Raw genomic sequence first — 26704 nt, 5'->3', positions numbered from 1 at the left:
GAACATATTTTTGAGAAGGCTTCTTGCACCACCCAGCAGCTCAAATACTTGTATCATCCATGAAGAGCTGGGACAGAGCTTTTTGTGAGACATGATTCGATAGCGACCTCTCATTCTATGTTGTCCATCTGTCTCAAGCAGGAGTTGGAGCTCAACAGGAAGTTTTTAAATGATAGTCTAGGACTGGACCATGCTTTACGTAAACTGTGGATTTCTTATGTCAGGAAGAGTTTTATTTTTTAAAATTAGGTCAACCTAACCTTTTCAGCAATCCCAAAGAGCATTTTGAAAGCAGACCTCAACTGGCTAAAGGATGCATTTGTTAGGCAGTCAATCAATCAATCAATCATAGAAATTGTAAAGCGCACTACTTACCTGTGAGGGCCTCAAGGCGCTGCAGGGGGGGGGGGGGGGGGAAGAGAGGTGGCTGCTGCTACTGCTCAAAGAGCCAGGCCTTGAGGAGCTTCCTGAAGGTGAGCAGGTCCTGGGTCTGCCGCAAGCAGGTGGGGAAGGTGTTCCAGGTCTTGGCAGCGAGGAATGAGAAGGATCTACCTCCGGAGGTGGTATGTTGGGTTCGTGGGACGTCGGAGAGGAGCTGGCGGGTGGGGGTGTAGAAGTTGAGTCTGTTGTTCAGGTAGGCTGGTCCGGAGTTGTGGAGTGCTTTGTGAGCGTGGGTGAGGAGCTTGAAGGTGATCCTCTTGTTGATGGGGAGCCAGTGAAGGTCTCTGAGGTGGGGGGTGATGTGGCTGCTTTGGGGCTGGTTGAGGATCAGACGGGCCGAGACGTTTTGGATGCGTTGTAGTTGCTGTAGTTGTTTGGTCGGGATTCCCGCATAGAGTGCGTTGCCGTAGTCCAGCCGGCTGCTGTCGAGGGCTTGGGTCACTGTTCTTCAGGTTTTGATCGGGATCCACTTGTAGATCCTGCGAAGCATGCGGAGAGTGTTGTAGCAGGAGGATGAGACGGCGCTGACCTCCTTGAACATGGAGAGGGAGGAGTCGAGGATGACTCCCAAGTTGCGTGCGTGGTCCGTGGGTGTCGGTGCTGTTCCTAGCGTTGTCGGCCACCAGGAATCGTCCCAGGCAGATGGGGTGGGGCCGAGGATGAGGACTTCCGTCTTATCTGAGTTCAGCTTCAGACGGCTGCTCCTCATCCACTCGGCGACGGCCTTCATTCCCTCGTGGAGGTTGGTTTTGGCGGTGTGTAGGTCCTTGGTGAGGGACAGGATGAGCTGGGAGTCGTCGGCGTAGGAGATGATGTTCAGGTCGTGTTGGCGGGCCACTAGAGCAAGGGGGGCCATGTAGCTGTTGAACAGCGTCGGGCTGAGCGATGAGCCCTGGGGTACGCCGCAGATGAGGATGGTAACTTTGGAACGATGGGGTGGGAGGCGGACCCGCTGAATTCTGTCAGAGAGGAAGGAGGTGGTCCAGTCTAGGGCTTTTTCCCGGATTCCGGCTTCTTGGAGGTGTTTTCTTAGTGTGTGGTGGCAGACCGTGTCGAAGACAGCTGACAGGTTCAGGAGGAATAGGGCTGAGGTTTTGCCCTTGTCTAGTTGGCATCAGATGTCGTCTGTGGCGGCAATGAGGGCTGTCTCATTGCTGTGGTTCCGTCTGAATCCGGATTGTGACGGGTCTAGGATGTTGTTGTCCTCGAAGTGGCGGGTCAGCTGTATGTTGGCGATTTTCTCAATGACCTTCGCCGGGAAGGGCAGCAGGGAGATGGGGCGGAAGTTCTTGAGGTCCTTGGGGTCCGCCTTGGGCTTCTTGAGGAGGGCGTTGATTTTGGCGTGCTTCCAGCTTTCTGGGAATGTCGCTGAGTCGAAGGAGATGTTGATGACCTTTCGTAGTTGGGGTGCGATGGTGGCGTCTGCTTTGTTGAACACGTGTTGTGGGCAGGGGTCTGCTGGTGTTCCTGAGTGGATGGAGCTCATGATCTTTCGTGTCTCGTCGTCGTTGACGTGGGCCCAGGATGTAAACTGGTTGGTGCAGGTGGTGTTCGTGGTGGGGTCTGTCGTGGTCGGAGCTGGCGGTGCGTTGAAGCTGTCGTGGATGTCTATGATCTTGCGGTGGAAAAAAGTGGCCAGTGAGTCGCACAGTTCTTGCGAGGGCGGGATGTCGTTGGTGTTGGCGCTGGGATTGGGGTTGGAGAGTTCCTTGACGATGCTGAAGAGCTCTTTGCAATTGTGTGCGTTGTTGTCCAGGCGGGCTTTGAAGGAGGATCTCTTGGTTGTTCTGATGAGTTGGTGGTGTCTGACGTGCGGTCTTGGAGCCATTTTTTCTCTAGCATCCGGAATGTGTGTTTGGAGGTCTGGAGTTCTTCGGTGAACCAGGCGGCTGTCTTGCTGTAGTGGTTGCTGGAGGGCTTCTTTAGCAGGGCTAGGGTGTTGGCGCAGTCTTCGATCCACTGTCTGAGGTTTTGGGCAGCGGTGTTGGTGTCAGTGGGGTCGGTTGGAGGGTCCAGTGAGAGGGCGGAGGTCAGTTGGTTCTCTGTGATTTTGCCCCAGCAGCGGCGAGGTAGCTGTTGAGTGTGGTGGTGCGTGGTTGCCTTCTTGAATGTGAAGTGGATGCAGTGGTGGTCGGTCCAGTAGAGTTCGGTGGTGTGGTTGAAGGCGACGTGGGTGCTTGTGGAGAAAATGGGGTCGAGCGTGTGGCCGGGGGCGTGGGTGGGTTCGGTGACGAGTTGTCGGAGGCCGAGGTTGGCGCGGTTGTCGTTCAGGGTGGCGGAGTTGGTGTTGTTGTTGTTTTTGAGGTGGTAGTTCAGGTCCTCGAGGAGGATGTAGTCCGTGGAGGCGAGTGCGTGGGTGCTGGCGAGGTCGGCGATGGAGTCGCTGAACAGGACCCGGGGTCCGGGAGGTCTGTAGACGAGTGTTCCTCTGAGAGTGGTGTTGGGGTCGGTGTGGATCTGGAAGTGGAGGTGTTCGGCGGAGTTGAAAGAGTCGTCTGCGAGGGTGTGGAGCTGGATTGTGGCCTTGTGGGCGATGGCTATTCCTCCTCCGATTCAGTTTGCGCGATCCCTGCGGGTGATCTTGTAGCCGTCCGGGATGGCTGTGGCGATGTCCGGTGCCGAAGATTCGTTTCACCAGGTCTCGGTCAGGCATGCTACGTCTGGGGCCGTTGTGTCGAGTTGGTCCCAAAGCTAGACAGCGTGTTTGCGTGCGGAGCGGGTGTTAAGGAGTATGCAGCGGAGGTAGTCGGGTCCGGTCCTTGGAGGCTTGGTGGTTCTGTCACAGGAGAAGTTGCAGGTGTGGCAGGAGAAGGGTCCGTGGGTGCGTTTCGGGGCGGCCTGGAAGCAGCGGCGGTTCCGGTCGGTGTTGAGAGCGAGGAGGGAGTTGGCGTTGTATCGGAGTCTGGCGTTGCGGGGGTGCGGGGTCCAAGGGTTCTGGCGCTGGGCGCGGTCCAGGCGCCGACGGGCTTGCCTTTGGCACGCCTTTGGCGCACCAGCGGCGCTTCCGTGTGGCGTCCTCCATAAGAGGCGAAGTGGGAGGGAGGAGCAGCTGGGAGCGGGGCGGCCAATGCGCATAGGGGGACGTGACTGGGCACACTCACTGCCACGCTGCGTCCTCCATAAGAGGCCAAGTGGGAGGGAGGAGCAGCTGGGAGGCGGGAGCAGGGCGGCCAATGGACGTAGGGGGACGGGGACGTGACAGGGCACAGAAGGCAAAGGGGGTGGGAAGAACAGAAGCAGGGGGAAGCGGGGGCGGGGGGTACAGAGGGCAAGGGGCGCTAAGGGTGCCTACAGAACAGATATAAGCAAAATAGAATAAAACACAATAAATGACTGACGAAAAAAAGGCACAAGCAGTCACAAAAGGCACAAGCAGTCACAAAAGGCACAAGCAGTCACCAGACCACAGGAGCACACGGGACCACTGGAGTACACCAGCGGCGGGCTCTTGGCGGTGGCAGCAGGGGGCAGGAGTCACGGGCGCACAGGGGGAGCCGTGCGGCGCGACCTGACCTGCGAGCCGTCAAGGGTCACACTCACTGCCGCACGGCGTCCTCCATAAGAGGCCAAGTGGAAGGGAGGAGCAGCTGGGAGCGGGGCGGCCAATGGGCTTAGGGGGACGGGGACGTGACTGGGCACAGAAGGCAAAGGGGGCGGGCCACAGGGGAGCAGCGACGGGACGCGGGGGCGAGGGGTACAGAGGGCAAGGGGCGCTAAGGGCCCCTACAGAACAGAAACAAGCAAAATAGAATAAACACAATAAATGACAGACGAAAAAAGGCACAAGCAGTCCCAAAAGTCACAAGCAGTCACCAGACCACGGGAGCACCTGGGACCACACCAGCGGCAGGCTCTCGGCGGTGGCAGCAGGGGGCAGGAGTCACGGGCGCACAGGGGGAGCCGTGCGGCGTGGGGGGCAACCTGACCTGCGAGCAGAGTAAAGGGTCACACTCACTGCCTCGCGGCGTCCTCCATAAGAGGCCAAGTGGGAGGGAGGAGGAGGCGGGAGCGGGCGGCCAATGGGGGTAGGGGGGCGGGGACGTGACGGGGCACAGAAGGCAAAGGGGGCAGGGGAGCAGCGGTGGGAAGCGGGGGAGCGGGGGGCACAGAGGGCAAGGGGCGCTAAGGGCGCCTACAGAACAGAAACAAGCAAAATAGAATAAAACACAATAAATGACAGACGAAAAAAGGCACAAGCAGTCACAAAAGGCACAAACAGTCACCAGACCACGGGAGCACACCGGACCACGGGAGCCCACCAGCGGCGGGCTCTTGGCGGCGGCAGGAGTCACAGGCGCACAGGGGGAGCCGTGGGGGGCGACCTGACCTGCGAGCAGGGCCTCAGTTAGGTCATATATATACATGTGCGGACAACCTGGTTTATAGTGACATATCTTCTTTATGACATGTCCAGCTCTCATCATTATTTATTAACATGTTTTACGCCTAATATGGTTTGGTTCCCACCCTATTGAGTATTTAAGGGGTGTTTTTTTGAAGGGGAAGGTCCACCTTGTGCTTGTGATTTAACATCTAAACCAGACACCATACACTTAATTTTGCCCAATCTACAAGCATTTCAGACTCTGATTCCTTTTAGTTGGAAGAAATGTTACTCAGGCCAGGCCTGCTTTACTGTTTTTACAGTTACTAGGTGTGATCATTTTATTTGTTGATTCGTGGCCTGTTTTTTTTCAACTGTGCAGTAAGATTAAGGATTTATAATGATTAAGGATTACTGATTAAATGTTTTACAATGTTCTACTTGTTAGTCTGTGGCCTGCTTTTTACATTGCGCCGTCAGACTAAGGAATTCTATGATTAATGAAAACTGATTAAATGTTTTACAATGTCTTATTTGTATATTGTTTCGGTTTTAACTGCACTTGACTTTTAATGGTTTTGGTGTTTCAAACCGTATAAAGTATTTGGATGGTCATGAATGTAGGAAGCTGTCTCTGTATATGATATTGCCACTAGGTGGTTATACCTTGCACAGAGTCCAGGGGATCCCCAAAAGTGTACAGGGCTAACTGAAAAACCCAAAGTGCTCTATTAGTGGTAGTGTGGGCAAGCAGCCTTAGGTCGAACACAAAGAAGTGTAAGACATTTATTGCAAAACAGTGATCAATAATGGACACACGACTCGAAGTAGATCCAGACCAATTTTAGAAAAATATACTTTGTACTTTGTTTTAAGACTAATATCTTTGCAATAAGGTAAGTTCGTTTTTAATTCAAAATACTTTGCACTTTGAAAAATCGACACTTGGAATATTTTCAGAACAGTTCAATGTTATCCTATAGGGAAAAAAGATTTGCGGTTAATCAGGTGAGTACGCAACTTACAGTTCCAGTCTACGGGACCAAAGGTCAGCAGTGGACAAGGAGTAGGCAAATACCAACACTGCACCACCATTGGCACAGGGGCGGCCACGTGCGGAGGTCAAAATCGGATTTCGGCCCAATGCGTTTCAATAGAGGCTGGGGGTTCTTGGAGCCACACTGCTTGCAGGTAAGTAGGACAGTTGCAGGGGTCAAACTTTGGGTGTTAGGAGCAGCACAGGGTGCAGCAGGGGTGGGGCACAAAGCAGCACCAAACATACACAACCAGCGGCACAGGGTGCAGACACAACGTTGGGCGCCCATCGCCTTACAGGGCCAGTCACAGTAGGTGGGGATCCTTCAGATTTATTCTGCAAGTGCTGTTGTGGGGTTCAGAAGAGGTCCGCCAACGCTGGATTAGGGATCCTGGTCGCTGGGGAGACTTTACTGGGCAGTTGGGCACTCACATTCTGCCTTGGGCGTCTGGTGCACAGTGGGCACGAGTCACGGATTCATCTGGATCTGGAGTCTTTGTTGTTGGTTTTGACTGGACAGGTCCGCTGTCCATGGGAGATGGAAGTCTTTGTTGAAGGTAGGAGTCCTCAGAGAGGTTTCAGAGATCGCTGGCTGGTCGCAGGTTCATCAACGCTGGAGCCAGACCAATAGGGCTGGGGCCAAGGCAGTTGTCATCTGCAATCTTCAATGCAGGGTTGTCTTCTTTCTTCGTAGGTTGTTACAGATCTAGTTTCCAGATCTAGGGGAGCCATCTAAAAACTAGATTTAGCTGGGTTTTAGGGGAGTAGCAGGTAGGGCCAATGGGCACCTTGCCTGGGTTGACTACATCCTCTATTATGCCACCCTCCTAGCCCTGATTGGAGGGGTCTCCACATCTTCAAGATGGCAGGGACTGAAAGATGTGCTTCACCTCACCTCTCCTACCTTGGGGGTGGAGTTGGCAGAGGTGGGCACACCTACTCTTCCTAAGTTTTCCTGCTCACATTGGGGGTGTAAACCGGGGGCTGCCATTTGCTGCTAGCAGCAGAGGCTGGGGGTAACATTACAAAGGCAGCAGGCCTTTGAAGCTTCCCTCTTCTAGCAGTGGCCCATCCTGGGCCCAGGATGTGAATTGTTTCTGGTCTCAGAAAGCAGGGGCTCTCTACCCAGGGGTCCAGAAACATATCTGGTGATGGCTAGCTGCCTACAGCTGGCCGGAACCACACAAGGGTTGGTAGGGATTCAGGGGACACCACTAAGGTGATGTCTGGGTACATGGTACAATAAATCCCACACATGCATCAGTGGGGATTTATTGAAAGGAGTAGTTTGGTATCAATAACTCTTATGTTCAGTGAAGCCATCATGGTGTGGTGGAACTCGAGTTGTCCAGTTCCTAGCTCATGTACTCTTAATGGCTGCACTGGCACTTACAATATCAGGAAATGGTGCCCAATATTGTAGGGGCATATCTGCTCATGCAGATATGTCCTCATCTGTAGTATAGTGCACCATGCATTAGGGCTGTGAGGCCTGCTAAGGGGTTGACTTACCTATGCTGCCAGGCAGTGGTAGCTGGATGGCACCTAGGCAGGGTGCTATGCGGACCATGTCGTTTTCTCCCTCACAGTGGGCATGCAGGCTGCAAAGGCAGTGGCATTCTCACAGTGAGTGGGGTCCCAAGGGATCCTCTTCAGCCCCCAGGCTCTAGGTACCCAGGGCACCATTTACTAGGGACTTACAGTGGGCAGAAGTACCAATTGGGGGTTTGTTTTAGGGAAGAAGCACTGGCCTAAGGAACCTTGTTAGCAGGTACTCTGTGCACAACATTTGAAACCACATCAAAACCAGGCAAAAAGTGGTGGGACTTATCATGCAAAAGAAGCACTTTCTCACAGCTAATTCAGAAAAAGAAAAAAGTTATTTATAAAATAATTTTTCAACTAATGTCATTTGTGGATTTACTTCGTGGAGTCACCTGTTAACCAAGTGGTATCAGCAAATGCAAATTGAACCACTAATGTAGGAAGCTGGCGCTCTATATAGTAGCATCACAAAATAAAATGATGGACGGAGTGTTGAACTTTTCAAACACTCACCCCCAGTCACAGATCTGGGTTTCATTCACTGTTATTTTGTTCGCCAAGTCGCCCCAGTTTGGACCCAGCCATATGCAAATCCATCTTGACCCTGCTTCCCATGGGAACAGTCCAGCCTGTACTGCCAAGCCAGGTCCTCCCTGGACCGGAAACAAGCATCCCTGGACCAGTTTGGGGGAATCACCCCATATCAGCCAGGCTAGCTTCAATCCAATCGTGCAGCGAGCAAGGAGCCCACGCCTGGGCACACCCTTAGCCACTTAGGACGCACATAGCAACATCACAAAATAAAATGATGAACGGAGTGTTGAAACTTTTCAAACACTCAATTCCAGATACAGATCTGGGTTGAATCCATCATGGAGTCACCTATTGACCAAGTGGTATCAGCAAATGCAAAGTCTTGAATCCTACAGCTGAACCTCCAATGGCTCTCTATATAGTGGACCAAAATGAGGTACACTGTGTAAAGAGTCCAGGCAACTCTTATTGGTTTACAGAGCAAAAAATTATATCACTTAATGAGCTCTTTTGCAGTAGTGTGGGCAAGCAGTTTAGGCTTATCAGAAGGTAGTGCTAAGCATTTGCTGTACTCACAGAGGCAATAAATGAAACACACTCAACAATAAATCCGAGACCAATTTAGAAAACTAAGTTGTATTTTTATGAAATTTTTGATACGAAGAACTTTGTTATCAAGGAAGTCCTTCTTTTAAAATATCTATTTTTAAAATAAGTAAAATGTTCACTTAAATGGTCCTAACGTAGCATTGTTTTCCTATGTGAAAAAAGGCATATGGTGCATTCTCTTATTTTCGGTCAGTTTCTGGGTGTCTCCTTTTGAACTTAGGGTTGTAGGGGCCCATGGTCCAAGGTACCACGATCAGTTACTCGTTACTTGCCCTGGGGCATCCGGAGGCAGAAGTGCTGGTCGGGTATGTAGCTTTGCTAGCTATAGAAAGAAGGGGGGGGGGTCACCTAAAAACATGCTGCAGAGGGGGACATGGGGACAAGTTCGGGAGCTCCAATAGGGGGCTCGAGCATCAGGGTCCTGGGAAGGAGAAAGCACAGTAGATTCTCGGGTACCCAAGCTGGGTGGCTCGGGTGCAGAGTAGACAGGTCAGCTGGGCTGGGTGCGTTAAAGACCCTCACGGTAGTTGGCCTCGTCGATTGAAGGTGCAGGAATCAGGACTCCTGGTTGAGGGTGCAGGAATCAGGACAGCTTAGCCACTCTGTAAGTGGGTCTCTGCGGGCTGATGTCCCTCGATGGCTGCTTGGTCTCATTGCAGTGTGAGTCTAAATTGGCCTCTCATTGGTTTTGTTTGCTGCAAGTGGTCCGGTAGCCCAGGTATTCGTTCTGTGAAGCTCCGGTCAGTCCTTGTGTCCTCTCACTCAGTGAGGGGACAGATCTGACCTTCAGGAGCACAGGTACCTCTTCCTGGGTGGCTGCGGAGTCTGGCTAACCTGGAAGCTGCAACACTGTAAACCAGACTTTGCTTTGTCTGTGCCTGTGGACAGCAGCGGAGTAGCTCCTCTACTCCAAGGGACATTGCTGGAAATTTGCGAACGACTGTCAGTCTACCGGGTTTCTTGGCAGATACTTGGCTACAGGACGAGTCACTTGGTCATGACTGTCGAGAGCGGTGCAGGCAGGCAGGGTTTGGCTCCAAAAGTCCACAGTAGTCTTCAGTTATTGTGGCCCCTTTGTCCTCTTCTTCTGGATCAGTCAAATCCAAGTTCCTGGCATTAGGGTGCCCCTAAATTCTCAATTTAGGGGCATTAAGGGGAGTGACAGGTAGTAGCCAATGGGATTCTTACCGTTAGGGCGAACACACCCTCTACATGACCAATTCCTGTGGATAGTGGGCATAACCCTGACCCAGTGAGCCAAATTCCATCAAAAACCAAGATGGTGGAATTATAGTTTTCATGTTCACATCAAGTATCCCACCTTAGGGGTGGAACCAGCCTAATTGGGAATTCTCCTTCTGACTAGCTAATTTTTCCGCCTACCCTGGTGTCAAATAGGCCTCAGGGCAGGGAGGTGACATCTCCCAAGTCTAGGGGAAGTAGGGAATATGTCACTTTACTCCGCACGCGTTTACAACGTGTGCCATTACCCTGCATGTTTTACTCCGTACAATCTGTTACAATGCAGGGTTTGAAAACGCATTCCATTACAACGCAATTTACTATTCTAACTCTACAGGGGCGCTGTAATGGGGAATGCGTTGTAATAGTTTGCGGTGTAAAGCCCTGTGTTGTAAAATATTTTGCTGAGTAAAAAATGGGGGGTAATGGACTGCATTTTAACGCAGTCGTTGTAAAGGATGTTTACTGGAAGCACGAGTACGAGCTCTCACCTGCAGGGGGATAGAAACCGGTCTGTGATGGCACGCTGGTCTACATCAGCCAGCCAGTGCACTAGAGACTGCTAGATTTTCAAGGTGCACCTCTAAAGTGCCCCCTGGGTGCATGTATTAATAAATGCATCACTGGAAACAGTGTAGGCTTATTAATACGAGAGGTGTGATACCAAACATCTTTAGTTTCAGTGAAGCCATCGTGTAGCTGGGGAACTCATAATCACCAGTGCCAAGTACATATACTCAAGATGGCTTCCCTGTTCAGTGGCAATGTCCAAGAATCGACATGAACATCACAGGAGCATATCAGTTCATGCCGATATGAAATGAAATGAATGAGATTTATATAGTGCACGACTTACCCTGGGGCATCTCAGCGCTTGCTTAGGGAACCCGTCCTGGTATTCCCCTGTGAGATACCCTGGCAGGGTATCCACAAGGTGAAAGCCAGGCATCCCACCGCGAGGGGCCGTTGTGGAGATTAAGCGAGCTATTGCCCAGAGTCGCAGAGTGTGAACCCGTGAGTCGAGAAGGCACCGGAGCGAGAATTAACGAGTCCGTGGAATTTTTGAGCCCAAGACCCGCCGAGGCGGGGAATTGAACCCTGGTCCCGGGCCGAACTCAAGCTCCAGGTCTGCGGCCTCTAACCCCTGAGCCACACTTCTCCACCTCTAACCCCTGAGCCACACTTCTCCACCGTCCTCACGTGTAATATAATGCACCCTGCCTTAGAGATTTAAGGTCTGCTGTAGGGGTGACTTACTTAATATTACATGCAGTGTCTGCAAAAGTGGCACACAGGAGTGTGCCATGTCTTATCTTCACTTTTCTCTGAACCATGTCACGCAGCTTGCAATGGTAGTTTCCATGAGTGGAGTGAAGGGTCTCTCAGGGTTCCACAATACATGCTGCAGCCCTACGGGACCCTCTTTAATCCCCCTGCCCTAGGTACCATTTACTGGGGACTTACAGGGGGTGCTAAAGATATTGCCTATTGAGGGAACAATTGTACAGTTTTGGGGAAATAGAACTGGCACCGGAACCCGGACAGCAGGAACCCAGTACATGTCTGTCAAAATTGCATCAATTGCCAGGCAAAAAGTGGAGGTGACCATGTCAAACTTTCCTACATTCACTACATGGATGCTGCCAATTTTTTTAAAGTGCCATCATTATTTTCTGAACAATCTCAGACAATTTCCAACAAGTTGAGAAGGAGGAAAAGAAACACAATGTGATCGTATCAATATGCGTATGCTAATTTTTCTCGCACTATCCCCACACCTCACTCTCCCCAACACTGGTTTGGCAGGGGCACAAATCCTGCCATTTTTCAGTTTTGTTTTTCAGCCTGCAAGATTTTGACTGATTCGGCCATTGAAAATAAGTAGTCAGGCCACAGAATTTCACAATAACAGGTATTCAGGCCAAGGTTTACCACAACAGAACAATATGGCAGGTGTGCCATTGCAGATATGACCAGACCCATGTGTGTCACAACATATAAACAACTTCTTGTGCAGACTCCACACCTGATGAAGTTTGGCAAGGACGGGTCCGGTCTTCTCCTTTTCTTCATATTTTTCCACCTTGGACTGAAGGCGTTTGTAGTCCTGCAGAGTCTGCTCACGTCTCTTTACCGCCATGTTGAGACTGGGGAAGACACTGCTATACCTGGCAGAGCAGAAGAGAGAAAAGCATGAGGAAGTGGCAGGAAATGTGGTCAGCTCAAGTGTGCTACAGCGTTCCTGCAGTCAATGGACTGAAACTGCAGGGAAGACTCCTTTCCACAGATAACAGGTACAACACCACCAGCAGCAGCAGTGCAAAATTCCACCAGACGCAGAACAGGTACACTCCAGAAAGCAGCAGTGCAAACACACACACACACACACAGCACAAGTGCAGCACCAGCCGGAGCACTGTAGGTTTACCTCACACACAGCACTGGTGAATAATCAGTGCCAACCTCTCTTGTACACAGCAGATGTAATGTGCAGCAGAAGAGTTAATCTCTCAAACACAGAACAGGTACCACAAATAGGCAGCAGTGCAAGCTAATCTCACCCAGACAACAGGAAAAAAGACAGTAGGAAAGAAAGACAAAGACAGACAGAAAGAAAGAAAACAACTAACATCAGCAGCAGTGCATTATTCTGCCTTGCCTAGAGAGAGGTTGAGACAGAATAGCAAGATACATCCACACAGAGAACAGTCCACCTGCAGCTGTAGAGCAACGGTTCTTATCCTGTGGTTCAGGGACCCCTGGCAGTCAGCAACGCCTACTCAGTTGGTTTGCAACCGCTTAGAAATGCAAGTAATATTGACAGATTCATAATAAGGTGTTTATCAATGAAGAATCAAAATGTAACATTTTGAATCGTTCAGTAAATGTGAAGGGATTTGAAATTGGGGCTAAAAATTAATTTGGTGATTGATTTGTGGAAGCAGTGTAATTGGATCAAACAGAATACAGTATGGACAATGGGTGGCATCAGTTTAATTTAGAAAAGACTAAATCTTACTATCAGAAGGAACATTTTGATTGTGAATTATATAAAATATGTAATCATTTGTTTGATGAATGCTTGTTTCTGTATTTTTGTCAATTGTATTGAGGTTCAAATAATCAAAAATCGCTTAAACTGCGCTCTGGGCCCTATTACTGTCTCAGTCGGGGTGCCCAAATTCCTGTAACGATTCAATGGGGGTCCCCGGACCGCAGAAATTGTTAAGTGGGGGTACACAGAAGTCAAAAAGTTAAGAACCACTGTAGTAGAGAATGCCATGATAAATGTACACCATGCAAGCACCCATTGCATAGACACCAGGTGAAGTGTGGGCAGTAGCCATGCACAGTCTGAAAACAAGTTTAGTGTAATAGCTTCCCACACAGACAAAAGCATACAATGAAGGCAACAGAAATACAAGCTCATTCACAAACAACCTGGACAAAAGCACCTATGCTCATTTTCTTCTTATTGAAGGGTTGATAGAACTAGCTGATATAATATCTAACAGGTCCTGCAAATACTCTGAGTATCTTGATTTCCGACCCCTCTCCATCAACTTGAGGGTGTGGCCCACATACTTCCACTGGAAATTAATATGAAATACTTTCACCTACTTTTTCAGTGGCTCCAAGACGGTTTTCTGGACTTGGTTCACCTGTGCAAAAAGATAACTGCTTTAGGCACTGTGTGCAGGTATATAACTTAGTACTGACAGCATCCAACTAAAACCGTGGTAAACATGCACCTAAATCACACTGCCTTCAGGTGGAATGGTTCACTACACCAGGACAGCAGTGGATGACAGTACAAAATGCAGACTCCTAGGCCAGAATTACGAGCGCAAGGTACCGGCAGGATGCAATCTTTGCACAATCTCTATTGTTACTGTGGGATGACACCGCACCAGTAGCGTGCAATTAGGAGTTAAACCCCTTGGATTGACGAATTAATGTGTAGACTAAGAACTGCCTACCGGTATTCCGCAATGCATTCTCGATTACGAGGCGTTCAATGACACTTTAACCACCTGCTCTAAACAGGTGCTAAATGTGAGCATAGAATTCTGTTTGGAGGGAGGAGGGTTGGAGGAGTATGGGAGGGAAGGCAAAGGCAGGTTGGGTGAGGCCAGGTTCTGAGACCTGGCTGCAGGAAGAATGGGTCAGGAGTGATCAGGCACAGCGAAATTCCATACAGGATTTCTGCTCTGCCCAGCTCGTAATCAGGGCCCTAAACCAAAATATGTACTTACAGGGACAAAATGACAGACCTTCCCATACAGAAAATGGATGAAAGTGGGTTGTTGGTTGACATGGGAGTGAGCCACCGTCAAGCAGAAACCACAATCCTCGTCATAGTAAGGCACAAACAAACTGCAAATTAACCTGTGCTCACCTCATTGGTAGCTTGGCACAGAGCAGTCAGGCTTAACTAAGAGGCAATGTGTAAAGTATTTGTGCAACGCTTCAAACAGCAAAACAGGGAAAATGCACCACAAATGGACCCCACAACAGACTTACAAAAATAGAGCAATTTTTAATAAATAAAACAAGAAGAATCGACAAAAATCTGATTAGTAGAACTGAAGATATTTGATTGGACAGTTTTTAGAAAAAATAGCGCCAAGAAGCCCAAAGCGCCAATTGGGGCTATCTGGTTGCATTGGACCTGGACAAAGTCACAAGTTCAGGCCGACCATGATGGAGCGTGGCCCAGCTCAGAGGCCCAGTTAGGCCACCTGAACAGAGTACCTTAAATCCTGGTTGCGGAACATTGCATGGATCAGGGTAGATGAAGCGCCATGCGGCCGAAGCGATGCTTCATGTCCAAGATGTGGCGAGGCTGCGGTGCGAGATCCGGATGATTAGTCGTCGGAGGGCCCGCTGACATGGCTTGCGATGCGAAATCCGGCATCTGGTATGCAGGGCACTGCTGGTGATGCGTGGCTCCAAGAGGGATACAAGGACCTGGGCTGTGGATGCTCCACACTGTCTGGGTGATACATCAGTTCTGAGAACTACGGTGGTACATACGGTCTTTGTGACGCCCCAATCCATGCAGCAGCAGTGAAGGGTTGGTTCTGCTCAGGGATGAATCGCTCAGCAAAGGAGATGCATCGGTTACGCTGGCAAGCACCTTCGGTCCACTTCCAAGGGTCCAGGACTGGGGTGGCACAACTTAGCAAGGTAGACTCACTGATGGCACAGTCAAGGTACAGGCGCAAGGTGGTTGGAAGCCTGTTATGTCCCTGAGGCATCAGATCAGGAGGGTTGTCAACTAAATCTTGGAGTCACTCTTGGATCTGGGTTCAAGAGATGCCGATCCAGTCCTTCTCACCCAGGCAAGAGGGCAGCAGGTAGCATGTCAGCACACCAAAGCATAAGTCCAGCAGAGTGGCAGTCCTTCAGGAGCACAGAAGTCCTTCTTCCTGGCAGAGAATCCACAGATCCAGAAATGTTCTGAAGTGGTGGTGTCTGGAGTCCTTCTTTTATGGAAAACAACCATTAAAACGCAGGAATTAAAACGCACTACTTTTACGACGCACACCATTACAACGCAACTGCATTTACATGGTAAATGTTTTAACCATCAGTGCATGCCATTACAACACAGGAATTACAACGCATGTCACTACAACGCATGCCACTACAACGCATTATAAGGTAAGTAATTGAGTTTTTTTTTGTTTTTAGGGTGGGTATGAGTTCGGGGGTACATGGGAATAGTAATTTTCACCCCTACACTATCCAACACTTACCCTAATGTTGCACTCACTGGAGTGGGAATAGTAATTTTACCCCTACACTATCCAAAACGTACCCCACTGTTACTCTAAAAGTATTATGCATTGTAATGGTACGCTTTGTAATGGTACAGGTTGTAATGGAATGCGCTATAAAGGTAGTTTCAAAAAATGCGTTGTAATGGCATGCGTTGTAAAATCATGCATTGTAAAGGTAGCTGCAATGTAAAAACTGTGTTGTAAAGGCATGCGTTGTAATTGTTTGCGATGTAACGTCATATATTCTTCTTTTATACACAGTTGTGCCTTTGAAGTAGAGTTGAAGCGGAGAATCAATTCAGACCCAGGCTCAATAAATACAAAATGGATTGATAGATGTGCACCAGAGATGCCCCGCAAACCTGAGGTGTATCCCGCATCTTCGGCATTGCTTTAAGTCTGCAACCCTGCTCACCTGTTTCAGCGGAAAGATTCTCTTTTCCAATGTAACCAACCTGGTAGCGACAATGATTTAAAGATGGCACTGGTGGATTGTGATAGAGGAGTCTTACTAGACATTCCCAATGTCCAGCCTCACAGAGGAGGAACGGAAATCTAGGAACACGTGCATTTATCTAGCTACATAGCAGGAAATGCACATGTGAATGGGCAGCAATTTAATGTTCCAAAAACAGTAACACCCTAGCCCTGTCTATGAATGTATGTGTTAAAAAAACATTTGAGGGTTCAATGGGATGTAAAATACTGCTACTACTACAGAAGTGCATTATGGGATTAAATAATGTTTACAGCTGAAGCAACAAAGGGGTTCTGAGACCTTTATTCCCTTCTGCACTTACTGGGATTCACATAGCAACCTAGTGACGTAGAAAGGCCTCAGATCCCGCTGCCTAGCAGATAGCAAAACATATATGTCCTCCTCATACTCTAACACACAGCAGCGCGACTGAGTACCAAGTGCATGTGTCCTTAACCGCAAGCAAGTGCATGTGGTGCTTCTATTCTCAGATCATCAGCAACAGTAGACTGGCTAAGTAGGAATTGATTGGGCCCCTTTGCTTCCAACACCTGCTGGACTATGAGAGGCTTGTTTTCTCATAAGTCTCCAACAGTGGTTGGCAGTCTCATGTCCTCTGGTCCCCAGCACTCAGTCTGGAAGACTTCTACACCCAGGGGGCATCCCCCTGGTGGAAAAAGAGGGACGACGAAGCTCAGACTTAAACAAGCATTCGCAAAGCCAGTCCACTTAAGTTTAATGCGAGAAGACCTGCTGAGTAAGCACATTAAAGTCCACACAAGAAAGAAAAGGCAAATTGGACGGGTGGCTCCCTTGCCTTTCATACAGTCCTGGAGGTTTTTTTCTAGTTCAAATAAAGACGGCAATTGCTGGTAATTTAGTCCCTCGTGCAGTCCAGTGCAAGCATTGGAGAGGAGGAGGAAGGATACACCCAATAGAGTTAGATGAGAGGTGGTTGCACCAATGTCAGGAGCGGGAGTCCAGGGAAAGAGCATCTGGTTTGTCATGTCCACAAGAGGACAAAGACAAAGACCAAACATCTTGTGCAACAAAAGCAACATTTGGACGATTACCGTACATGCATCATGTTTGGGTTGTATGACGGAACAACGCAGGTAAAAACATTGCATGCCTTTTCAACGCATTTTTACCCCGTATTTTTTTAGCACGCATATACTTTTACCCAGCATGCCATTACCACGCATTACAAGTCGAACTAAAGTAAATATTTGTACGGTAGGTTTATATAGATATATATATATATATATTATTAGTTCATATATATGTATGATTAATTTTGATCTTTTTGGGGGGAGAGCACCCAAACTCCCATACTTACTTTAAATGCGTGGTAAAGGCATGCGTGATAAAGGCCTTTATCTGGCAAAAACTTGTGTGGTAGTAAATGCGTGGTAAAGGCACTGCGATGTAAAAATTGCGTTGTAAAGACTGTTTCCCCATTTTTGTCTAGAACTGGACTCACATTGTCTACGACTTAGAAAGACTGTTGGTAAAGACTTCCCTAAAGATCAGACAAGTGCAAAACTACCAAAAGTAGTCCCAAAGCATAACTATGTTATCGAGAACCGTGTGCTACTGCGTACATGCAATTATCGTGATTAGGATTATATCTCATAACCAGAATTATGTTACCACTTTCTGTTTTTCTTAAATTGTGAGAAGTAAAAAATAATGAATTAATATTGGTACATAATACTTTATTTGAAGATCTAGGACAGGCAAAATGCTGAGTTTTATGTACTACGTGAAGCAGCATCTCATCTTCCAACCCCTGTCACCACCTAGATTAAGCCTTCCATCCTCTTGTTTACTGCTACAAGAGAGCAAAGGGTCTAAAGTGGGTAATCCAATAACCTTGTTGGCCGTGGGCCAATAAATGGTAAAAACTAGCACCCACACAAAAAGCTGCCTGTTACCCCAACTCCAAGAAAGGACCTCACAATGAAGAATTTATAGTATGTTCTTGTAGTCTAGCCAATCCACTGAGTTTAGCAATTCCTGGAGTATCATCACTGCAAATATAAAACTGGACACCCACCGCCTAAGAAGTTTAGGAAGATGTTGAACACTGATGGTTAAAACATTTACCATGTTCGATTCCCGTCTACTTCCTAGAAAGGATCCGACTCAGTCCTTACCAGCTTCAAACACCGCTATCACCTCACAGGTGTGCACATCCTCAGACTCTCAATGCCCAGCAACATGGCGGACTAGGAGGGCTCAGGCCCTCAGACTGTAAGAAAACTGCAACCCAGCACCCACCTTTTCTTGGTTGAAGGAATCCATCCTCTTCATCGCGGTGTCCAGAGCAGTCACCATCTGTTGGAAAGCTATGTCCTGTTCACACAGAGGGTTTCCTTGCAGGTCTGAGGAAATCTTCACAGCCGACTTGGACATAGCTATAGGAGGGCGTGAAGAAAGCAAGAGCATCAGTGAGACAACCACTGCATAAATACAGCTGATCTGCAAAGCCTGGTCAGAAACAAGAGTGGACTAGTGATTGTGTGGTCTAGGGGGTTAAGTGGGTGGGAGTAGTGCTGAGTAATACATGGGGTCTGCCCCAAAAGAGGATTCAGAGGGTTTTGGAGCCACTACTGGCCAGAGCAGACATATAGTATAGGAGGAGAAACAAACAGGGAAGGGGGTGGCTATCGGAGAGAAGGACTACAAATGGGTTACCCAATTGGATTCGTAATTCGCCTATATTGCCTGATATTTCCAATCAACAGGCAGGGTGTACTTGACAATTTTAGATAGAAACACTTTTCTAATAATTCATTCTTGAACAATGTTTTCTACATTAAAAAGAGATTTTTAAACCAAGAACCTGCTTATTAACTGTCTCCACTACATGCAGACAATTTAAGATCAGATCCTGAACACTGACATGCCTAATAATCAGTCTACAGCTTGTCACGAGACAAAGGGAAAATCACATGAGCATACAGAAAAGATAGCAAAGCTGGAGAATTGCAGTCACAACACTGTATATTTCATATATTGACATGGTTAGTTAAATCTAACACCAGCAGAGTTATTTTGGCCCAAAAACACAACTAATGGCATCTGTCCATCTTAGCACTTGCACTCATGAATGAATGAATATAAATGTTGTTGAACGCGAACTTAGCCCAGGGGCATCAAGGCGCTGCGGAGAGAGATCAGAGTCGGAGAAGTCCAAGGTTTTCAGGGCTTAAAGGTTAGGACAGGTGAACAGCCAGGTCTTCAAGGCCTTACGAAATAAGGAGAAGAGTGGAGATGCCGCTCACTTTTGAGTTTTACATCTGTACTTATCACCGGGTCCTATTTTGTAGTACCTCTTGGTGCATAAAATGGTGCATGGGATGATAACATTATTAAAAACAGGCGCAAACAACAATGAACAATCATAATTCCCATTTTCTTACACATAGGTGTACACAGGGCCGGCTTTAGGGCAGTGCGACTGATGCAGCCGCACTGGGCGCTGACCTGTGGAGGGGGCACCGACCTCGGGGGAGACGCTGTGTTTAGTAATAACTTATGATTGGAGAGATGATGGGCACTTTTGCCCGGTGGTAGTGAGAGAATCCGAGAAGGCATAATGGGGTGTGGGAGCGCCAAAAATGATTTTCACACCGGGCCCCACCAGCTCTAAAGCCGGCCCTGGGCGTACATCAGCTGCAAATATTACTATCAGCCTGGCGCAAATGTACCTTGCTCTGAGCAATATTTGCTGCTGCACTTAATGACATTGTTGTAATGAGTGCGAAAAAAATGATCTCTCCCCTTCAACGGGCTCTTTACGACTGCTTAGCTGACTTCAAAACAGCAATGTCTTGAGAAGTTATGCAAGGCTTTCCACATAAGTACCTTGCAAAATGACAACGGTGCAGGCATAATAGGAATGTTATAGAAGCCTTTCAGGATGAGGTGGCAACAACAGGTCTAACTTTGGTCCAAAAGAACTTTAGACACCAATTCACCATCTAGCCAGTCTGTGACCCGGAAGTACTTTATCCCCATGGAGAAGGACATCAGCCTTTTTGCCTTCCTGAGTTTTCTGTTGCGCGGAAAGCCCATCTCCTAGTCCTTTTCTTAATAGAGAGACTACTATGATATGTGGTACAGGCAATGGGAGAGTTATTTATGTAGCTCATGAACTGCCACAGAGGAAGCTTTGAAAAGAGGCCTTTCTTTACGTTGTGATCTACGTTCAAGAGAGCAGCGGTGGTAGTGCTTTGGAGCCTGAAAAATATTCTTGCAAACAGTGAAACTTTTTTCTTCATCTTTGTGAAAAACGTTATTAAGATGTTTCCTTTAGACACATCGCTTTCTAGGGTTGAAGACTCCCTCGCCCTAACATAAGGTTGGGCATCTAATGATCAGTGCTTAATTTGTGCCGGGGCTTGCCGGTGCTTAGCACCGGCACTTAATTATTAGGGCCGGGTCTACAGTATAGTGAAGTCACGCAAGCACCGCATGTGCCAGTAATTGATAATTAGCACTGCCACTGGCACAGAGAGCGTGTGGTGTGCTGCTGTAAATGTCCGTGCGTAAGTGCTGCTTTTACTCTACCGACATGTCAAGAACTTCACTCACTGAATGGTGACCTTGACGTGACTGGTGCAGTGACTGACTCGTCCCCGAATCAGTTTCGGTTCTTCAGCCAGGGCCAGGCTCAGCAAATCTGCGCGGCAAGCAGCGTGCGCAGATTTTTTCACATTGCTGCGCGCGCATTCGCTGCTTTGCTCACCCCACCCCAGCATACACGCATACCTCAGGCTCACCACCACCGTCCGATTCACCGTGGCCATCCGCCGTTCCAAGTAGCAGCACCTGTCCTGGAAGAACTGCGTTTGCCGCATTAAGGTCAGTCAGTGCAGTGGACTCAGTGGAGGGTACATAGAGTTAAGTGCCACCAGGTGAAGCATGGCCCTGGGGTAGTAGTCCCGCTGCGGCGGGCGGGGCGGCCTAATCATAATGTTTTAACTTAAAAATAAAGCTGGCGCTGCGCAGGTCAGGCAGGTGCCATGATTATGTTTTTTTAATACTTTATTGATGCCGTAGTTACTGCCTCTGATCATGATGAATGGCTTCTGGCCCGCGGTCCTTAAGTTTGATAATGTCTGACTCATGTTACGCAGTTGAGGCAGCGGGCCGGGCCAAGCTGCCTGGATGATGTATTCAGTGTCGGTTCCGCATATCTGCGGGGGTTGCATTCGGAATCGTGGCCATTGACCATTCATCTTCAGGGGGTGAACTGGCAGACAGGGCCTGGCAGCAGGGCCCAGTACTGAGCAGGCTTCATCTGTTAAAAAAAATAAAGCTGCGCAGCAGCCTAAGTAAGGCTGCAGGCTTTGTCTGCACTAGCACCGCAGTGAATCTGAGTCAGTTTGGCAGTATATTCTTATTTTAAAAGCTGCTGCTGCCGAGTTCCTGGGCTCCAGTAAATTCAGGCATGAATTAAAATTTCAAGATAAGAGAACTCTGGTGATAAATCGTCTTCCTGGAGAGAGACAGGAGTTTTGTCTGGGGAAGTTGTGACTGCTTGAAAGGTAGTACAGCGTTATTATATACCTACCTGCTGCAAAGAATGTTTACCATTCAAATCAAAAAGTGCATATAATGTAAAATAGGTCAGTGTGTGTTACTGCTTCTGACAGAGAGATCCTTTTTGTTATTTGCAGTTTGTAAGTTAAAATCCTATCAGAGAACAGCAAGCTATTAATATGTCTGTCATCAAAGAGCTGCATGCAAACAGCAATTTATATATTAGAGCTATATGTTTTTTGGCCTAATCTTTCATTATCCTAATCTTGCAAAAAGGGTTAATTTGGGTAGAAAATAAATCAATTCTTATTGAAAAGAACACGACCAATGCTGTTATGTTTTAAATTATGAATTTGCGCTTTTCCAGACTTCAAACTCTTAAAGTATATTGCCTACAAGACAATCATGGATGACATGTGACTCCTTTACCTTGTAGTCCTCTCTGATGTAACATTCCATTTATACTGATTTACACACGTAGTATTGTATCTATGCAATGTGTGAATGATGCAAAGTGCTCTGACACCTTACATTGGTATGAGAGGCGCTATAAAATTAAATTAATTGATGACAGTGGTTATGGAGACATGAAGCCAAGGGCAGTGTTAAAGGGTGGTACTGAGGGATTGTGTGTGAGGGGTGGTCATTGGGGGGCGCCAAAATGCACTTTTGAATTAATCGTTTTCAAAATGTTCACAGGAAGGGGAACCTCCTATCAAAACCTTACTACGAGGAAGGCTCCCTTGCTGAAATTCAGATATATTACATCTGACTTTTAACAGTGCCAGTTGAAGATGTGGGTGAAGCTAATATAGTAAGTGGGCGGAGCCAGTGGAGGAAGTGGGTAGAGCCAGAGAAAAGTAGGTGTGGCCTCTGACAAACATTTCAGCACCTGCACTTCATATTTTACAAATTAAGCACTGCTAATGATAAAATGATCCCAATAGATACAGTCATGATACCACAGTCAATGGGCATCAGGAGAAAAAAAGCTTCAACTGAGTAGAGAACAATGACTGAATGAGTTATCGAATGTAAGGCATTTGCAAAAATGCATGCGAATCGATAAAAGGTGCAATGCTAGAAAAGTTCCTTGCCTAGCTCTATCTAGCTTGTCGTTTATATAAAACTTGCATCTTGTATGTTTTTCCTTCACTGGCCACTAGGTGGCACCCTGCACAAAGTGTTTAGGAATGTAAAAAATAGCCTCCAAGTGTGGTCCATGAGTCATCGCGCATTAACAAAAGATTCTCGTCACAACACATTTTTCACGTGGGTAGCTGGGACGGCTGGATGCGGATACATGAACATGGCAAGCTAGCTATAAAACCGGCGTTACAGGTGAACAACATGATCAGGAAACAGGACTATGTTATAGACTGACGCTTTCATTGCGTCACATGTAGTAAAACTTAGATATGCATTTACTTTCGTTCTTCTGTTACCCTGTGATAGTATCTGAAAAGCCTTAAAAAGCCACAGCTGAGGCCACGAGGGTATTGGCAACCAATTCTTAACACGAATTAGCATACCATCGGATTGTGCATCCGAGGGTGCTTTAAAACGCCACAAAACGGGCTAGGTCACCCAGGGGTTACACATCAATGTAAAAGCTAACGGTGGAGGTGGTTGAATCCTGACAGTATCTGCCAGCCTGCTGCCGGAAGCTGGCAAGAAGTATTTAACCCTGCACAGACCGGGCAGCAATTGGCAAACAATGGTTTACATTTTTCTAATCCCGATTGCCTTGTCCAGGTAACATCCGAGATCCATTTTCCAATCAAACGTGTGCAGGGGCATTTCTACTAGAAAGGAACGATTCTGAAGCAAACTCGGGAGTGCAACACTCGGACGTATATGGCACTCAAACATGACGTCGAGAAGAAAAAATCAGTGGGTTCTTAAAACAACTGTGCTCCTAAGGAGTAACATATAAGGTTTATGAGAGACCATATCTCACTATTCGCACATCGAGAGTGTCTGGGGAAAATCTTTTCCTGATGTCTCGAAATGGATTTGTGTGTTAGTTTGCACAGAAAGACCCATAATATTGCACAATATAATTTACAGTTCCCAGAGTGCAGCAGGGTTTCGGATTGAGAAGAAGCCTTTCTACTTTTCAAAAGATTCCTCTCCTTTTTTTTTCTCTGCTAGTTACGGCTGATATTTTGACTCTGGGAATTGAGAAATCACTAGCTGGTTTCTCACTGCATGTGCTTCCTTTAAAACCTAACCAGAAAATGAAAGACTCATTACGTGAGTACTTGTAATTACATGTAAATGAAGCCTAGGCTATATAGTTTCTCAACCACAGGTGCGCAGTTTGCCTCTTCTTTGCATTGGGCGTGGGGAGGAGGGGTGGATACAGGACAGCTGGGTCTGATCAACCCCACAGAGGTCTCCTGCAGCTTAAAGCGGGCGTGGGCACCAATTACTGTCAACATTATGGGCATGATGTAAGCTTCCAACTGACCACTCATTGAACTGAGTTTTAGTCAAATGTGAGAAACCTATAGTAATGTAGGGAGTGGAGGACCAGATAAGGGGCATCATTCCCCCTCTACCGCGAACCCTACATCCGAGGGCGTTTGAAATGTAAGCTTTAGATTGGCGTTGGCATACTTCATATAGTGAAGTGTGCTGCCTGACACTTGCGAGGCAAGGTCTGGTTTCAAACCCCAAACAAAGGAAAAGGGTGGAGGCCATGTGTAGCACAGTAGCCACTGGAGCCAAGCCTTTGGAGTGCTCCTAAGAGACAGAACATAGCTGGAAGTTGGGCAGTCAGACCATGGACATATTTAGAGGAGAAGTTGGAAGCAGACAGACGGGTGACTTGTGAGCGAGAATCTGGTCTACCCCTACCAAGAACTATATGTTCTATCACATGATCAGAGTGAGCGGATCTCGTGGTGGTGGCCTATCGGACACAAAAATGGCACTGTATGTAAATGTAAATGTATAGGCATTTATATAGCGCACTACTTACCCGGAGGGTCCCAAGGCGCTTCGACCGCTGCGAAACCCTTCCTGGCTTCCCTGAGAGATGGTCCCTTAATGGGTATCTCCAGGGTGAGACCAGGCATCCCCGGCGGTCTGGTGGGGCCGTTAGTGAAGATGAGGCAAGCTAATGCCCAGAGTTGCCGAGTGTGAACGCTGATCAGAGTGGGCACCGAGGCGAGAGAATTATCGAGTCCGCTGACCCTGGTCCAGAAACCTGCCGCGCCGGGAATCGAACCCTGGTCCTGGGCCGTCCTCTGCTCTCGGGTCTGCTGCCTCTAACCAGTGAGCCACACTACTTCACTGAAAGTGATTCTTCCTGCAAAGACAACAAGTTGGCCAGCCCTAACTGGTCTTTGTGAAGATTCTTTGCTAGAGCTGGAAAGAGTGACACCCACTCACTCTTCAGTGCAAGGCGAATATCATTAGACACCCTTCAGCACACCTATAATCTAGCCCGGACGGAACACTTCCGCTACATTCAGGTTCGGCATGCACTTCAGGCCAATATTCCACCCGGGACGCACCACCCGGAGTCATCACCACTCGAAGACAGACTACTGGATGGCCACCTCCCGGAGAGGGCAGTATCGCTCACATACAAAAAGCTCATTAATCATACCCCGGATCCACTACTAGCTCTGAGGGGGAAATGGGAGGCAGATGGACTCGAAATTGATGATGAAGAATGGCGAGAGGCGCTGGCATCCCCCAAGGAAATAGCAATATCGGCCAAACTACGATTGATCCAGTTGAAGATCCTGCATAGAGTATACGTCTTTGGCACTAAGCTAGTCCTGATGGGTCGGAGCGAGGATGGACTCTGTCGCAGGGGGTGTGGGGAGGTTGGCACCTTTCTACACATACTATGGGAATGCCAGGTGATACAGACCTATTGGACTCGGGTGCTCAATTGTATGAGGGAGGTGTGGGGGGTGGAATTGAGCCCTGAGGCAAAGAGGTGCCTTCTTAATATCTGGGAGCCCTCAGACCTCCCAGCAAAAGGCAAACTGTGGGTGACGTCGGGCCCTGCGATCGCAAAGAGGAATATTGAAAGGGTATGGGGGGCTGCTACACCACCAACGCTCGGCGCTTGGAAGAAAGATATGGATTGGAGCATGGTTCAGGAGAAGACGGTCTATGTAGCCCGGGGATGTCCACGGAAGTGGCGGTGTGGTCCAACTGGAATGATTACAGGGGAAACATATGCGAGCCCCCTATGATTGCCCCACATTGACGAGCTAATTGATTAATGATCTCTGTGAAAGAAAAAAGAAAAGGACTTATCCCCATGATTTAATGTAATTTCCGGATTGTTGATTCCTGTGATTTCCTTATATGTATAACATGTAACTAATGTATGCCTTGTGTGTGACGACCACTGTACTTTGTTCCTTTTGCAAATAAAAAGATTTATAAAAAATAAAAAAATAAAAATTAAAAAAAAAAGAAGCAGCAATCCAGAGACACACCCTTAGGACCTCTGTGAAGTTCAGGCGAACTGAGTCTGACTATACAAGGTGACAGACTCAACAAACCCCTCGGGAATGACCGAAGGCAAGAGACAACCCGGAGGTGGGCATTGTGCTCCGTTACTGGCAGAAGGGGAAACTTTTAGTGGACACACGTAAAGAGCAGGAACTTTCACTGAATGTCCATGCAGAACGAATAAGTGGTGTAGAATGGAACGGTTGCTTTGAAACTCTAAAACTCTGCAGCAACTGATCCATTTTGTAATTTTTGTCTTATTTTATTCATAAAATATGTTTTCATTTTATTAAATTGGCCTAGCAGCCTAAGAGATTTCTTGATTCAAGTGTTGCGATGGTGCTGCTGCTAGCAAGCCTGCCTTTGCTGTAATAGACTTCTTAATTCCCTGCAACTAAGGGGTAGACAAGGAATTTTAGGCAAACACTGTTTGCCACTTTACCAGCTGGTACCGAGCAATCTGGTTTCTTACATCCGTACTGAAGGAAATCAGAAGCCAGGCCATTAAGTTCAGTGATTGTAAGTTGTGGTGCAGGTTTCAGGCTTGAATCATTCATGGAAGATATAATCTGTACAACAATCTCCTGTGAGCACTTATGTGAACTTCGACTCCCAAAGCCGACCTGAAACAATAAGATGATCCCTTTCGTGGCCCATTTCAGCTTGCTGAT

The 26704-nt window shown here is 47.9% G+C and overlaps 1 protein-coding gene across 2 annotated transcripts in view; it reads right to left on the bottom strand.

Moving 5' to 3' along the window:
* The window catches only part of BIN3 (bridging integrator 3), a 188610-nt gene that overhangs the window by 37261 nt on the left and 124645 nt on the right, over positions 1 to 26704 (bottom strand). For both annotated transcript variants that reach the window (XR_015300927.1, XM_086943619.1), the window contains exons 5-7: positions 18279 to 18415; positions 13353 to 13393; positions 11758 to 11899 (exon numbers count right to left, since the gene is read on the bottom strand). Coding sequence is in view for 1 of the 2 variants with exons in the window: in XM_086943619.1 (XP_086799745.1) it covers positions 11758 to 11899; positions 13353 to 13393; positions 18279 to 18415 (320 nt within the window). In the remaining variant the exon portion in view is untranslated. The remainder of the gene's footprint in view (positions 1 to 11757; positions 11900 to 13352; positions 13394 to 18278; positions 18416 to 26704) is intronic.

The sequence above is a fragment of the Lissotriton vulgaris genome, chromosome 11 (assembly GCF_964263255.1).
Source record: "Lissotriton vulgaris chromosome 11, aLisVul1.2, whole genome shotgun sequence".
Classification (NCBI taxonomy): Eukaryota; Metazoa; Chordata; class Amphibia; order Caudata; family Salamandridae; genus Lissotriton; species Lissotriton vulgaris.
The sequence above is the reverse complement of the archived record's forward strand: the minus strand, read 5'-3'. Positions and strand labels throughout refer to the sequence as shown.